The 13,285-nt window shown below is 40.4% G+C and overlaps 2 protein-coding genes across 2 annotated transcripts; both read left to right on the top strand.

Annotated features, from left to right (window-relative positions):
* The first annotated feature begins 2,192 nt into the window (after nucleotides 1-2,192).
* On the top strand, nucleotides 2,193-3,081 carry LOC133737050 (uncharacterized). Its single transcript, XM_062164683.1, has one exon. It carries the CDS (start codon nucleotides 2,215-2,217, stop codon nucleotides 3,022-3,024), a length of 810 nt encoding a protein of 269 aa, XP_062020667.1. The 5' UTR covers nucleotides 2,193-2,214; the 3' UTR covers nucleotides 3,025-3,081.
* Nucleotides 3,082-9,153: 6,072 nt separating this feature from the next.
* On the top strand, nucleotides 9,154-11,256 carry LOC133727069 (probable polyamine oxidase 5). The gene has a single exon (XM_062154696.1). It carries the CDS (start codon nucleotides 9,461-9,463, stop codon nucleotides 11,165-11,167), a length of 1,707 nt encoding a protein of 568 aa, XP_062010680.1. The 5' UTR covers nucleotides 9,154-9,460; the 3' UTR covers nucleotides 11,168-11,256.
* The last annotated feature ends 2,029 nt before the right edge of the window (nucleotides 11,257-13,285 follow it).

Raw genomic sequence — 13,285 nt, 5'->3', positions numbered from 1 at the left:
TGCTTGAGTTTGGGTTATAGCTTCGCCCATTCCGAGATCCATAAGGAAAACGAGCCCTTATTGGAATCAAGTAGCGGAGATTGAATATGAAACTTCAATCAATAATCCTTCTATGGCAAGGAACAGTCGAAACCCTAAGGTGTAAATACCAGGTTTCAAGGGCACAACACAACAACTCTCAATCAACTAATCTCTCAGATTATCAAAGTCTCTCCGGAGCAGACCTACCTTCAACCTAGTTGAAAACCAGCGAAGCAAGAGTAACGCCCTCACAACCCAACGAAGCTAAAGTCACGCTTTAGCAAACCCATGTTTTCTCCTACTTCCCGGTGATTGCTCTGCTTAGTGTACAACACTAAGTATCGACTTTGTGACGCAAGAGATCACACCACAAGCCCTTACCCGTAAGGCAAGAAGTCATTTTCCGAAAAGCATAGAAAAGAACCTGGTGACGAGGTTGGTGCTCTCCTCGTCCACAATGTTTGAGAAGAAGTTAGGTCAAGGGACACCCCGACTACTGCACCCCACGGTGCTGGCACGCCTACGCACTCAAAAGAGACTGTTTGCACGCCAGACTGGTTTTGGAGCCAAACAACCATAGCTTGGGTACTTTGCCTACATAATATATGATCGTTGGTTCTACACATCTAGGTGCAAAGTTCTTTGGTGTACTGCAATTGCGCGCATTGGCACCGAGAACTTTGTCTGCTATTATTCTTAGTTTAGAATTATGTTATTCTGCTAGGTTTCTGAAAAGGAGCGGAATTGTTTCAAGTGTAATGACACCTATCATCCCTAGTGAGAACTATGTACTGTACCATTCTGGCCTGTGTTACTTTGAATGAAATTATTATACTTCAAAAAAAAAAGGTGTGGGTATGTGACTGTGGACTGTGACTTCTAAGTGTTTATTGTTTAGACCTTATCAATAATTATTAATTAATTTTGAGTAAAATGACTAAATTTGTTTAATGATTTCTTAGTAGATTATCTACGGTTTAGGGCTCACCAATCATACATGTATCACATCACCTAATTTAAGTTGTTCACATATGACTGCATCACGTCACACGTGTCAAAGTAATAATGTGAAGAATTGCTTATAACGTTTAAGGTCTCTTTACTTGTTGCAAGTTAATTTGGGTCTCGTACCTAATTTTCTTCGTAAGCAAGAAAGCATATTTATCTAAAGGAATAATATCCCTCTTAAATGACTGTTATATTTCTGGTATGTCATTTCCAACTTTAAAACAAATTAACAGGAATCTGTTCAAATAAAACCCTAATTTGTGTTTGGCCCAAACTCTAGGTTACTTAATCTAGTGGTAATAGGGTTACATTAGAAGGATCTAGATTCCTATTCAATGTACGATTACTTTCCTTGTATAATTAAGATTCTATGCATTATAATCTTCTATATAACGAGGCCCCTATTATCAATTAGAATACACAATTTCGTTTCCCTAAAACAGAATCAAAATTAATAGCAAAATAACGGCATTTTTTCATATATGGCATGTAATATGGCTCTATTATCAATTCAAACCACGCATTTACCACGGATGTATTTAGTCAATAAACTTAGACGTCCACCCTAAAATCTTATCTGATTAATTACATAATATTAAAAAAAAATCCGTTATTTCAATAATGACCAAAAAGAGAAAAATGCATCATTATCCAAAGTGATCTAGGTCAATTGGGTCATGAAAATAATACCATTAGGTTGTTAGTGGTCGCATCACAAACATTCCCCTACCCTAAAAACTTGCAAAGCAAGAAGACGATAACGACGAGAGCCTCTAGAAATCTCCAATTTTACTCAAATTCCCAAAAAACCACTTCACGAGGCCTGCTTTCCAAATACCCAAACGTGACAAAACCGTCTTATCACACCCATCCATCCCCCCTTTGCCCCCGTCACAAAATCCTCGCGCCCTTTTCCTTCCCCCCCCCCCCCACTACCCTCCACGTCACCACGTCCGCCACCTAGCACCACACTCTAAACAAAACCCCTCACCGTCGGATCCAACACCAACGGTCCAGATCTATCAGAACCCAAGGGCCCACAGAGTCGTGGGACCCAACAAAGGGAACGTCGGGTCGGGTCCCTGTCAGGTATAAATACAAAAGCGCTACCCACACTACTCTCACTCTCTCTCTCTCTCTCTCTCTCTCTCTCTCAGCTTTTTCTTCCGTACTCTCTGAAAAACAATGGAGGACATGCGGAAGAGGCCCGGAGCTGACGTCACGACCGACGACGCGTCGTCCTCGTCCTCCGCGAAGAGGCGGCGAGATCAGGCCCAAGGAGGCGGTGGCATTTCGGTTGTTCCTCCGGTAGCGAACGACGTCGTCGTTGCGGACAGAGGCGACGTTTCGGTTACTCCGGCAGTGAACGACGTCGTTGCGGACAACGGCGACATTTTGGCTCCTCCTGCAGTGAACGGTGTCGTTGCGGACAGTGGAGACGTTTCGGTTCCTCCTGCAGCGAACGACGTCGTTGTGGAAAACGGCGACATTTCGGTTCCTCCGGCAATGAACGGCGTCGCTGCGGTTCCTCCGGCTGTGAAAGACGTGGTTGCGGAGAGCGGCGACGAGACGGCGAGCGAGCTCTCGAGGCTTCTGGAGACGGACTACCTGTCGCGGAACGCGGTCACTGCTCCGGCGAGATTGACGTTCTCGGAGCACCCTTCCAGGTCGCCGAAGCTGTTCCAGACGATGTCGACTTCGTACATCACGATAAACGGGAACGAGGAGAGTTGCGGCTCGTCGTTCTCGGACGCCGAGTCGTCGGTGATGGCGAGCGTGGACAGGACCGGGCGCGACGTGGAGCAGGTGAGGCTGGACTACGAGTGGTACGCGGCGGAGAGATGGGCGGAGGGGCACGGCGAGTCGGGATTCGACGACCGCGCGTGGGATGCTGCCGATCATTCGGCGCGTGAAAGAATGGTGCTCAACTTGGACTTGAATTCGGAGTGGGACGACGCCGCGCTGGCCAGGTTTGTAGGTGAAGACCTCAATTGACAGCTAGCTCAGTTTTCCGGTACTGATTAATTTCTTTAGTGTTAATTTTTGGGATTGTGATCTAAGCTAGAATTTAAATTTTAATTACAAAAGATTTAGTCTAGTTTAGTCTAATCTAAGCTAGAATTTAAATTTTAATTACAAAAGATTTAGGATACACAGAGATGATGAAGAAGATGGTGATGATTGGTCTATTATGGAAATTGGGGGTTAAAAGTGCATGTGGGAAAAGTGAATTAGCAATTAGGCAGGTGCTAATTGTAACCAAAAACTTGGAAAAGGAGTATATTTTCGTTGCCTAAACCCCTTTTTGATTTGCTTAATTAATTGTTTAGAGGTTTCTTTACTTTTAATTAGTCGTTAATCTATTGTTTAATTCTTGGGAGACTCCGACTGTGAATCTGTGACCCGAATGAAATGAGTGCATGGAGTTTGGTCATGGTTGTTTGTACACCATTGACCGGCCAGAACAACCAAGAGGACAATGTACATGTCCAAAATGGGGACAATGGTTAGTTTCCGGAGTATTGAAACGAAAGAATCGGTATTATTCTAAAATTAAATTAATAATAATTTACGGGGTATTCTACACAATGAACTAATCCGACGATTTATTGGGGATGGTCTCCATTTGTGTAAACAGAGACTGAAAACAGCTGGGCAAAAAATGGTACACACAGGCGTCCTTTGTCCTTGTCCTTGACCTCGGGTTCTTGCGTGCCATGGGGTCCTAGACACTTACTGAGATCCTACCAATTTTGGATCCATATTTTCAGCGTGCGTTTCAATGCCTCATAATTATTCTGTTCATGGATAATATAGAGCTTTGTTTTGGACTAAGGTAAGGCCACCTCAAAGCATGTGACAAATACAAACTATAAACAATGGAATTTGTGACTTAAATTAGTATGTGATTTTTGGTTATCTTGAAGTTTGGGTCCCAAATAAAGAGACACATGCATGGTTAATAAACTTAATATTGCTCCACATGTTTTATAACTGTGCCTTATTGTGCATGGGGGAAAGAGGAACTTTTCTCCTCCTTGAGTCCAGGATAATATAATGCTGGTCACATCAAGCCCATTATATTGGAGAGTTTCAATACAAAAGGTCCAATAATATATAAAACCCTTGAACATATATAGCGTATGGCCCAATGTTACCCATCATTTTGGATCAAGTACGTTATGAGCACGGCCCATTTACATGGTCCTATAAGGGCCTTGTTGTGCTACTCACATCCCAACTGATAACAACTTTCTCTTAGGGCCTTGTTGAGGGAACGTGCATAGCTACTTTTTTCCCTCTGCCCGGTCAGCCATTCATACGGAGCCTGAAAGCTCTTTAAGGCGGGGTCGTTGATCACAATTCAACAGGACTGGAAGGAAATCGAAGTTGAAAGTGACTGCGTGAACTTGGTGAGTGCATTACATGCAGACGGTGATGATTTTTCGGTCATCGGAAGGATCTTGGATGATTGTAGAAGGTATGTTAATGCTTTTACATTATTTTATTTTCAACATATATATCGCGAAGCAAATGGTGTAGCCAATACATTAGCCCACCTTGCTAGATCTAGTAACTTAGATGAGTTTTGTTTAGAGGAGACGCATGTTATTATTCAAGACGTTCTCTATGAAGATCATTGTAATCTTGCTTATGTAGCTAGGGGTTCAGTTATATGTCCTCCCGATTCAAAATTTTAATTCAATAAAATGAAACCGAGAGTGGAGTTGAGCTCTCAAGTAGGCTGTGAGGGAAATGAAAACAAGGAACTACAACCCCAAAATCCCCTCTTACCGGGCCTCTTTGTCAGGCTCATCACACCTCCGTCGTATTTAGTGACAAGTTTTTTAGAATTTTAATTACTTGACAGAAACTATCGGATAAGAAATTATGTTGCATTCATTTTGAGTAAATTGTGACAAACGTCAAGAATCTCTTCTTGTTTTCATGTTTCTTGTATAAGAATTTTCTTGGACCAAAAAGCTTGTTGCACTCATATTTTCTCATCATTTGATGTCCAAATCATTCGCTAACCATCATTGCTTAACATTGCTAAAAGCTAAAGTTAATTGAGAGAATGAATCCCTAGATGTAAGTGGGTGGGTTATCTATCAATAGAAAATTACATGATTTCAAGAATGGGTAAATTAAAGTTCATAGGTAGTCACTAGGACAATAAGGCCACTTCATTTGATATCCTAACCTGGTGAGCAAACCAGTCAAAGGAAGTAGGGGTACCCAACAAACAAACAAGCGGGGAAGAGGGGAAAACTTTGTGGCTCAAGAACCCTAATCCTAAACTCTATTGGTCTAGAAGTGCTTTTGGTCAAACTAAAAAGGGGGGTACTCAAAGTCTCAAATCAACAAGGATACTTACAATAATTTGCAAGACTTGCATATGATTTCTAAATCATATATACTAAAACTAGAATGTAGTTAGGATTGCATCATTTATATGAGTACTCTTAAACGTTAATGCAATCAATTGAAGATGCATTTTTTTTTAAACCCCACCAATCCACACTCTTGATGGAACTCAAACACATGATCTCCCAAATAAAAAATTATTGCCTATTTGTTTTATCATCCCACCAAACACACTCACTCAATATACATACTCATTAACATGTTACTAATATGAAATGTGATGTCATTCCTATGATTAAAAATGGGAGATCAACAACATTATTATTTAAGCAATGATGTCATTCCATGGCTGCTTTTGTACCCCATTCCAATCCCATCATTCTCCTATCAATTCATCACCATACCACAAAAATAAAAGGTGATTATGGGTCTCAATCATCACAATAACATAGGTCTGCTCACTTAAGAGATAATTTTTAAGAGACTGTGAGGGACAAATAAATCTAACAGTTGAAAACAAAAGCACAATTTTAAGTTGTTATAATTTATCCTTATAATTTTTAACTTTGAAATTTACTTTGGCATTAGATCATATGACATGTTGTTTCAATCTACTTTGGCTACACCTCGTAGTATTGTATTGAGGGGTAGGGTAGTTTGGTCACCGCCTCCTTCCGGCTGGCTTAAGGCCAATTGTGATGGAGCCTTTGATTTCTCCTCCAAATCTGGTGGAGTAGGACTGGTTCTTCGAGATGCTATGGGGGATATTGTTGGTGGAATTTGTTTAAAGGTCAACTCTGTTGCCTCTCCAGATATTGTTGAGGCCATGGCTTGTAGGGCTGCTTGCTCCCTGGCAGTACAGTGTCATCTTTCTCCTATTCTGTTTGAGACAGATTGTTAGAGTTTAGTTTCTGCTATTGAGGCTGAGGGGGAGGAGACTTCATCCTTGGGTCGTATTATTGAGGACATCAACTTTTCTCTTGGGATGTTGGTGGGTTCTTTCTCTAATATGGCTGCCCATAATTTAGCTAAACTAGCTTTACATTCTTCTTTTAATCTTTCATGGAGTGGGCTTGTCCCTCCTGTTATTAGAAGCTTTGTGGCTTCTCATTGTTCTCTTTGATTGAGTAATACAATTCGGTCGTCTTTCCCCTAAAAAAAACTTTGAAATTTAATACATATGGTTGAAATGTATTTGTCCCTCACAATTTCTTAAAACTGTCTTTTTTTTTTTTTGGATATGGGGATCAATTAAGTTGCCCCAAAGCTAGCCTAAAAGGCTGAAAATAGAACCAACTATTAAGTCTGATGGACAGGCCCAAACAGATAAAAAGAAAAGGAAACTTAATTTCCAATTGAGCTAAGAAAAGCCAGTATAAGGAAATTAACCCTTGTAAAACAGCTAATGCATAGGCCCAAAGAACAAGCCCGATCCAAAACAGAAAACCTAGCTACTGCAGACCACCTCGCGCCGCTGACCACGTAGGATCGCCGATGTGTCGCCGGAAGTAGAACACCAAGTAGTTCCATGATGAATAACCGATGCCAATCAAAACTCAGAACACAAATCATAGGAAAACCAACAACCCAGGGAAGAAGATCCCTCAAAACAACCTTATACTGTCCACCATCAAGACCCAAACCAAGAAAGAGTCGTGGCTGCCGAAAGAGGACCGAGAACCATGGAGAATGGGGGGTGACGAACCCATGCGTGAGCACCCATACTCACCTAGGTAAGTGCCTTGCACTTTATCATCGCAGCCATAGTAGCTCTCATGGAGGTTGAGAGTGAAATGAGAAGAATTGTTTTGGGGTTGGGTAATCAAGGATCTGGAAATATGTGGGATTGATTGACATTGAGAAAGAAAGAAAAAAAAGAGGTGAGGAACAATATCCTCCCGATCTGGACAGTGCCAGGAATGAACTGGACGTAGCTAGAAAATACCACAAATGGAGCAAAAGAAACACCACAAAGGTGAGAGAAGAGCAGTAGATTCTTGAGAATGCTGAAAGGGATGAAGGAGAAAGGACCTCCCCCCAACTCTTAGGTCTTCAATCTAGATCCCAAGGGATTAAGATTTGGGCAAAAGGAGAAGGGGGAGGGGGATTTTTTCCAGATCTACTTTCTCTCTCTACAGTTTAGAGGGAGAGGGTCCTAGAGTTGGTTAGTTAAGTTTAGGTCTCTCTCTATTTCCTTAAAACTGTCTCTTAGATGAGCAAGCTTGCACAATAGCATATATAACACCGTTGCAAAAGTAAACATTGCTTAAGGAATAAGTACAATTTATATCTCTTTTCTAATATTGATTGGTTTGGCCCTATGATATTGTCATATCTGCACTCCCTTTAATGAAGATATACAAGAAAGGTTTGGATATGATAAACAATTGAAGGAGAAGTCTTTGGCAATTAAAGGAACTGATAAAATATGTATCAAGATTGGCTTAGTTTATAATAATACAATTGGATCATAGTATAAAATGCCATCATGGTGCTTATGGCCACCAAGATTCGTTGTAACCTTTACTTCTTCCTCATACAATCCAAAGCATAAGTTGACCACAATATCCCAACTGTTTATAACTTATAAATGCCATGAGAAAAAGCGGAAATGTTTATACAATACTCCTAGAATTGCTAGAAATACTATTAGTATAAGTAAATGAAGTATAATTTAGCAGGAATCGACTTTGCGGGTTTACAAAATTGTTACACCATTTGAACAATATAAACGAAAGGTCTTTGCATGTCAGTCGAGTCTGCAAATCCACATCCCATCGATCACTTTTTCGATGTAGAATCATAAACATGGCTTTGATACTAGTCATTATACAACGTGGCTTCAATCCATGTCACTTTCTCCAGCAGCTCTTAATGTTTGGAGATCTTTACAAACTATTTTTATGTTAATTTAACAGTAGAAACGCTGGAGTTTTTGGCGTTTTCATCAAAAGGGCTTCTATCAAGAGCTCTTAGGTTTTTTTAGAGAAGATCTAATTAGAGCTCTGCCAAAATGTAATAATTTAAAGAGTTCTGCCAACAAAATGTAATAATTTTTGCAACAGATCAACACACTCACCATAAACGAAAAAGAACCAAGAGCCATGATTGGTAAATTCATAAGACGATCAATTCATGAATGATCCAGTTGGTGAGTTTGTCCCTTCCCCAGTGTCCATGTGAGGGTTGGTGAGAGGCTCTATCAACCTTTAAAAGCTTCAGATATGTTCTGGGCCGTCTGGGCATCACTAATAAGTTATAATCTTTTTGCTTTTGCCTTTGGGTAAATTTGCCTCTGAGATCTTTATGCCCAAAGCAGTAAAATGGGGTAATCAAATGAGTGTATCATGTTTACAGAGAGTGTAATTCAGTGGCTGATTTGTTAGCGAATATTGGGCATGGTTATGAACCTGGCTGCAGATTCTTTAGCTCCCCTCCTATTGATGTCGTGCCTCTTCTGGAAGCTGACTTTTTGGGCTTGTCTAAGCCAAGATTAATTGTGTTTTAGGTTTCTTGTCCTTTGCCTTCGGGTATCCTTGTAATCAAAAAAAAATTTGCCTCTGAGATCTTTATGCCCAAAGCAGTAAAATGGGGTAATCAAATGAGTGTATCTGGAACAATGATATTATTTTGGACCCCCATTTCAAAAAAAGAAAACAAAAAGAAAAAATGATATTATTTTGGACAAAAATGGCAGTAGCATTTAGGGATACTAGGACAAGATTTCATCAGCACTGGTCTTTTAGGTATATGAGCCATATAATTGGGGCATCTGAATTGAGCTCAAAAAAAGTAGAGCCCTGTCTTCACTAGAAAATTTAATAAAGTCTAGTCCTTTAACCTAAATACCATAGAGAAACATAGAACCCATAGAGGCATAGACCCCTTATAAAATCCTCATCAGTAATTCAATCCCACCTCACAGTCCTTCTCTTCCCCTAAACCCTTTTGTGCCCATACACTTCTTCTGTTATTTTGAGCTGGTGAAAGATTCAAACTTTTTTTTTTTGTTAAGTCTGCAAAAGATTTAAACTTGGTGTGAAAGATTCAAACTTGTGCAAAAATGGTGGCCAAGAAATCTAGAATTGTGGTCATTGGAGCAGGAATGGCTGGTGTTACGGCAGCTAACAAGCTCTACACTTCTGGGTGTGAGGACTTGTTTGAGCTCATTGTTGTGGAGGGCGGGACTAGAATTGGAGGCAGAATAAACACTTCAGAGTTTGGTGGTGACCGGATTGAGATGGGTGCTACTTGGATCCATGGCATTGGAGGCAGCCCAGTTCACAAAATAGCTCAAGAAATCAAGGCCCTTGAGTCTGAGCAGCCATGGGAGTGCATGGACGGGTCCTCAGACGAGCCCAAGACCATTGCTGAAGGTGGGTTCGAGGTGAGTCCGACTGTGGTGGATCCCATTACTACTTTGTTTAAGAATCTGATGGATTATGCTCAGGGCAAGAAGGTGTTCGAACAAAGTGATGAACAGGATTGCAATGGAGATGTTGAGTATATGAAGCTTGGAGATGAAGCTTCCGGGGTTTATTGTGGCAATGGTGGTGCAGGGAAGCTTAGCGTTGGTTCATTTCTTCAGAAAGGGCTCGATGCTTATTGGGTTTCGAAGAAGAGGAAGGAGGAGGTGAATGGTTGTGGTGAATGGAGCAGAGAGTCGCTAGAAGAAGCGGTTTTTGCAATGCATGAGAGCACCCAGAGGACTTATACTTCAGCTGGTGACTTGTTGACTTTGGATTATAATGCAGAAAGCGAGTACAGGATGTTCCCAGGTGAAGAAATCACCATTGCTAAAGGTTACTTGAGCATAGTTCAATCACTAGCCTCTGTTCTACCACCTGATGTGATCCAATTAGGCAAAAGGGTCACCAAGGTTGAATGGAAGGCAGAGTCTACTCAGTTACGTATGGATCAAAATGGCTATGAGTCAAGGCCTGTGAAGCTACACTTTAGTGATGGGTCAGTTTTGCTGGCTGATCATGTTATTGTTACTGTTTCTTTGGGGGTACTTAAAGCTGCAACACACCAAAATTCAGGTATGTTCAGTCCTCCCTTGCCTTGTTTCAAAGCTGACGCAATATCAAGGCTTGGTTTTGGAGTAGTTAACAAGCTGTTTCTGCAACTGAGCTCCACCCATGTTACAAAAGGCCAAGATTTCAGCAAGTTCCCATTTTTACAAATGGTGTTTCACAGAGAAGACTCAGAGTTCAGGCTCAAGAAGATTCCATGGTGGATGAGGAAGACAGCTTCTCTTTGTCCACTGTATCACAATTCCAGTGTACTATTGTCTTGGTTTGCAGGGAAAGAAGCACTTGAGCTTGAATCACTCGAAGATGAAGAGATCATCAATGGAGTCACAGCAACAGTCTCTAGCTTTCTATCAAAACCCCACAAGAAAGAGAGAGAGAATTCTCATTCCCAATTAGGCAATGGGCATGTGAATCATGATGAGGAAAACTCCGAAGTGAAATTTGCAAATGTTTTGAAGAGTCAATGGGGTAGTGATCCTTTGTTTCTTGGATCCTACTCTTATGTTGCTGTTGGATCAAGTGGTGAGGATTTGGACACCATGGCAGAGCCATTGCCAAAGTTAAGCAGTTCTGATGAGGCTGCTAGTGCTACTTCACCTCCTTCACTTCAAATTCTGTTTGCAGGGGAAGCAACACACAGAACCCACTATTCCACAACCCATGGAGCTTACTTTAGTGGTCTTAGAGAAGCCAATAGGCTTCTCCAACATTACAACCACCATGTTGGGGTTTAGAAGGACTTAGTAGGACTTTTACTTGTTTATTTTTGAAGATTTATTGCTATGATATTAATCATATATTGTCATTTTGATCATTTAGAACATCTTTGTTTCTCTTTAAGTACAAGTGAATGAGAGTAAGAGAAATAGGGATATGGGGACAATTTGTTAGAGATGTACTGCATGAATTAAACAAGCTTCTTTCATTTTTCCATTGCTTTCAGTCTTTACTATTCTTTGTGATCTTACTTTCTTCATTGTTTGATATTGAGATTAAGTTTGAGAAGTACCCAGATCAAAACAAGTTTGAGAAGTACAAAGAGAGAGATAGGGCTTTGGATGCCACCTCTCTTCCCTACCAAGTGTCTTATTTTGGATTGCTCAATGGACAGGATCCGATAAACCCGCCCTTTCCAGCTAGGACTATTTTCACCAGTTCCTTTCTTGCACTGACAATTTGTTTCACTGCCCATGACTCAATCCACATCCATACAAAGCCTTTCCCTACATTCATTTCATGATTGAGTTCTTATTTTTTTTTTTTAATATCTTTGATTTTTCTTTATACTTCGATGGGGATGAATGATTCCTCTGTTAGAGTTAGACCTTTGACAACTTGGGAGAATCAATCAATGAGCTGGTGATTTCACAGAACAGTGGGATAGAAACCACAGCTCTCTCATGTCCCATCTGAGCAAATCTTAGTGTTTTTTTGTGGTCAAAAGGGGGTCAGTCGAATAGTGAGTGGTTTAGCGATTCACTACTCTTTCGGAGTTTTAATGTTCCAAAAATCATACCTAGTAACGGGGTGTTCTATAGTCTAGAATATTCAAACTTTAAGATCAGAAGCCGTTAGATTATATCAATATATTGTGAAGTATTTTGCATACAGTGACTAATCTAAATGTTTTTAAAAACTCTAATGTTATAGAATACTAGCACTATAACCACATCGTCTTTAACAATGAGATAAAAATAGAGATGCTCTTATTGTTATTGATATCTGTTCTCCTTGATCTTTTGAACGGAATCCCTCTTGAAATCAGAATGATTTATTTGAACTATTATTATTATTATTGCGGGTACCCCATTCCAGGTAATTGAATATATGCAGACCCAAACACACACGTGTGTAGAGTGTGGCTTTGATTTGCAGGACACATAATAAGACAGTCTAGCTCTTAAATCTTAATACATAGCAGTACCCACTTGGTTCCATAAGATTTCACTTCACAGCAAATCCATCCCCTGTGCTGGAGACAGAACATCACTGGTCAGAAGCAACACAGACAAATTTAACCCGATTCTTATGTCGAATCGAACTTAGATATTTAACATTGGATTTTAAAAAGTCTCATCCCGAAGCTCGCATATTAGTTTGTTTTAATTGTTTAATATTTTAATTTAATTGAGACAATTGATCGAACACTTTAATAAGTATGCAGCACTTTACTGAATGATCAAGAACTATAATATCTCTAATTGCCATCACCATAAACATCGGATCCCCGAAAGATCCCATCCATTAGATTGTCTACTTTGAAACTAATCGGTGGTTTTGATTAGCCTTCAAAGAAGGTCCACAAACCTTAGAAATTGATGTGTGCTTGTTTATTTTAGTGATCAACAAGGGCACTACCTAGCTAGGTTGTTGATGTGCGAAACTCTAAAGTCCAAACCTCAGCACAAGTGCTGAGGTAGTGAGGTCTGCAAGTGCTGAGGTCCTGCTGAGGTTTTGTGGCTTGAAAGGTATAGGGTATCTGTTTCGAAGTGGTGTATGGTCAAATCAAAAATTCATCATAGAGAGTATCTCTCTTTCTCTATTATTGTTGTAAGATTTTGCAATGGCCAACAAATTGGGGTTTGGCCCACTTGGTGTCTCTTTTTACCTCTTGTGGGCTTCAATCACTCTTTGATGATTGTGCAAATCACAGACCATCTGTCACCAAGTCCTTGTCTGGTTCATAAACAAACAACTGAGAATCTCTATTTGCTGCCCCAACCCCACTCCCCACTCCCCACCCACTGCTAATCCAACATGTTTATTACTTTTCTTTTTTATGACAACATGTTTATTACTTACCTTGACCATCTTTTGCCTATAATCATCATTATTCTACAGTCATGTGAATA

The sequence above is a fragment of the Rosa rugosa genome, chromosome 1 (assembly GCF_958449725.1).
Source record: "Rosa rugosa chromosome 1, drRosRugo1.1, whole genome shotgun sequence".
In the NCBI taxonomy this organism is placed as follows: Eukaryota; Viridiplantae; Streptophyta; class Magnoliopsida; order Rosales; family Rosaceae; genus Rosa; species Rosa rugosa.
This window is presented reverse-complemented; position numbering and strand designations above follow the sequence as displayed.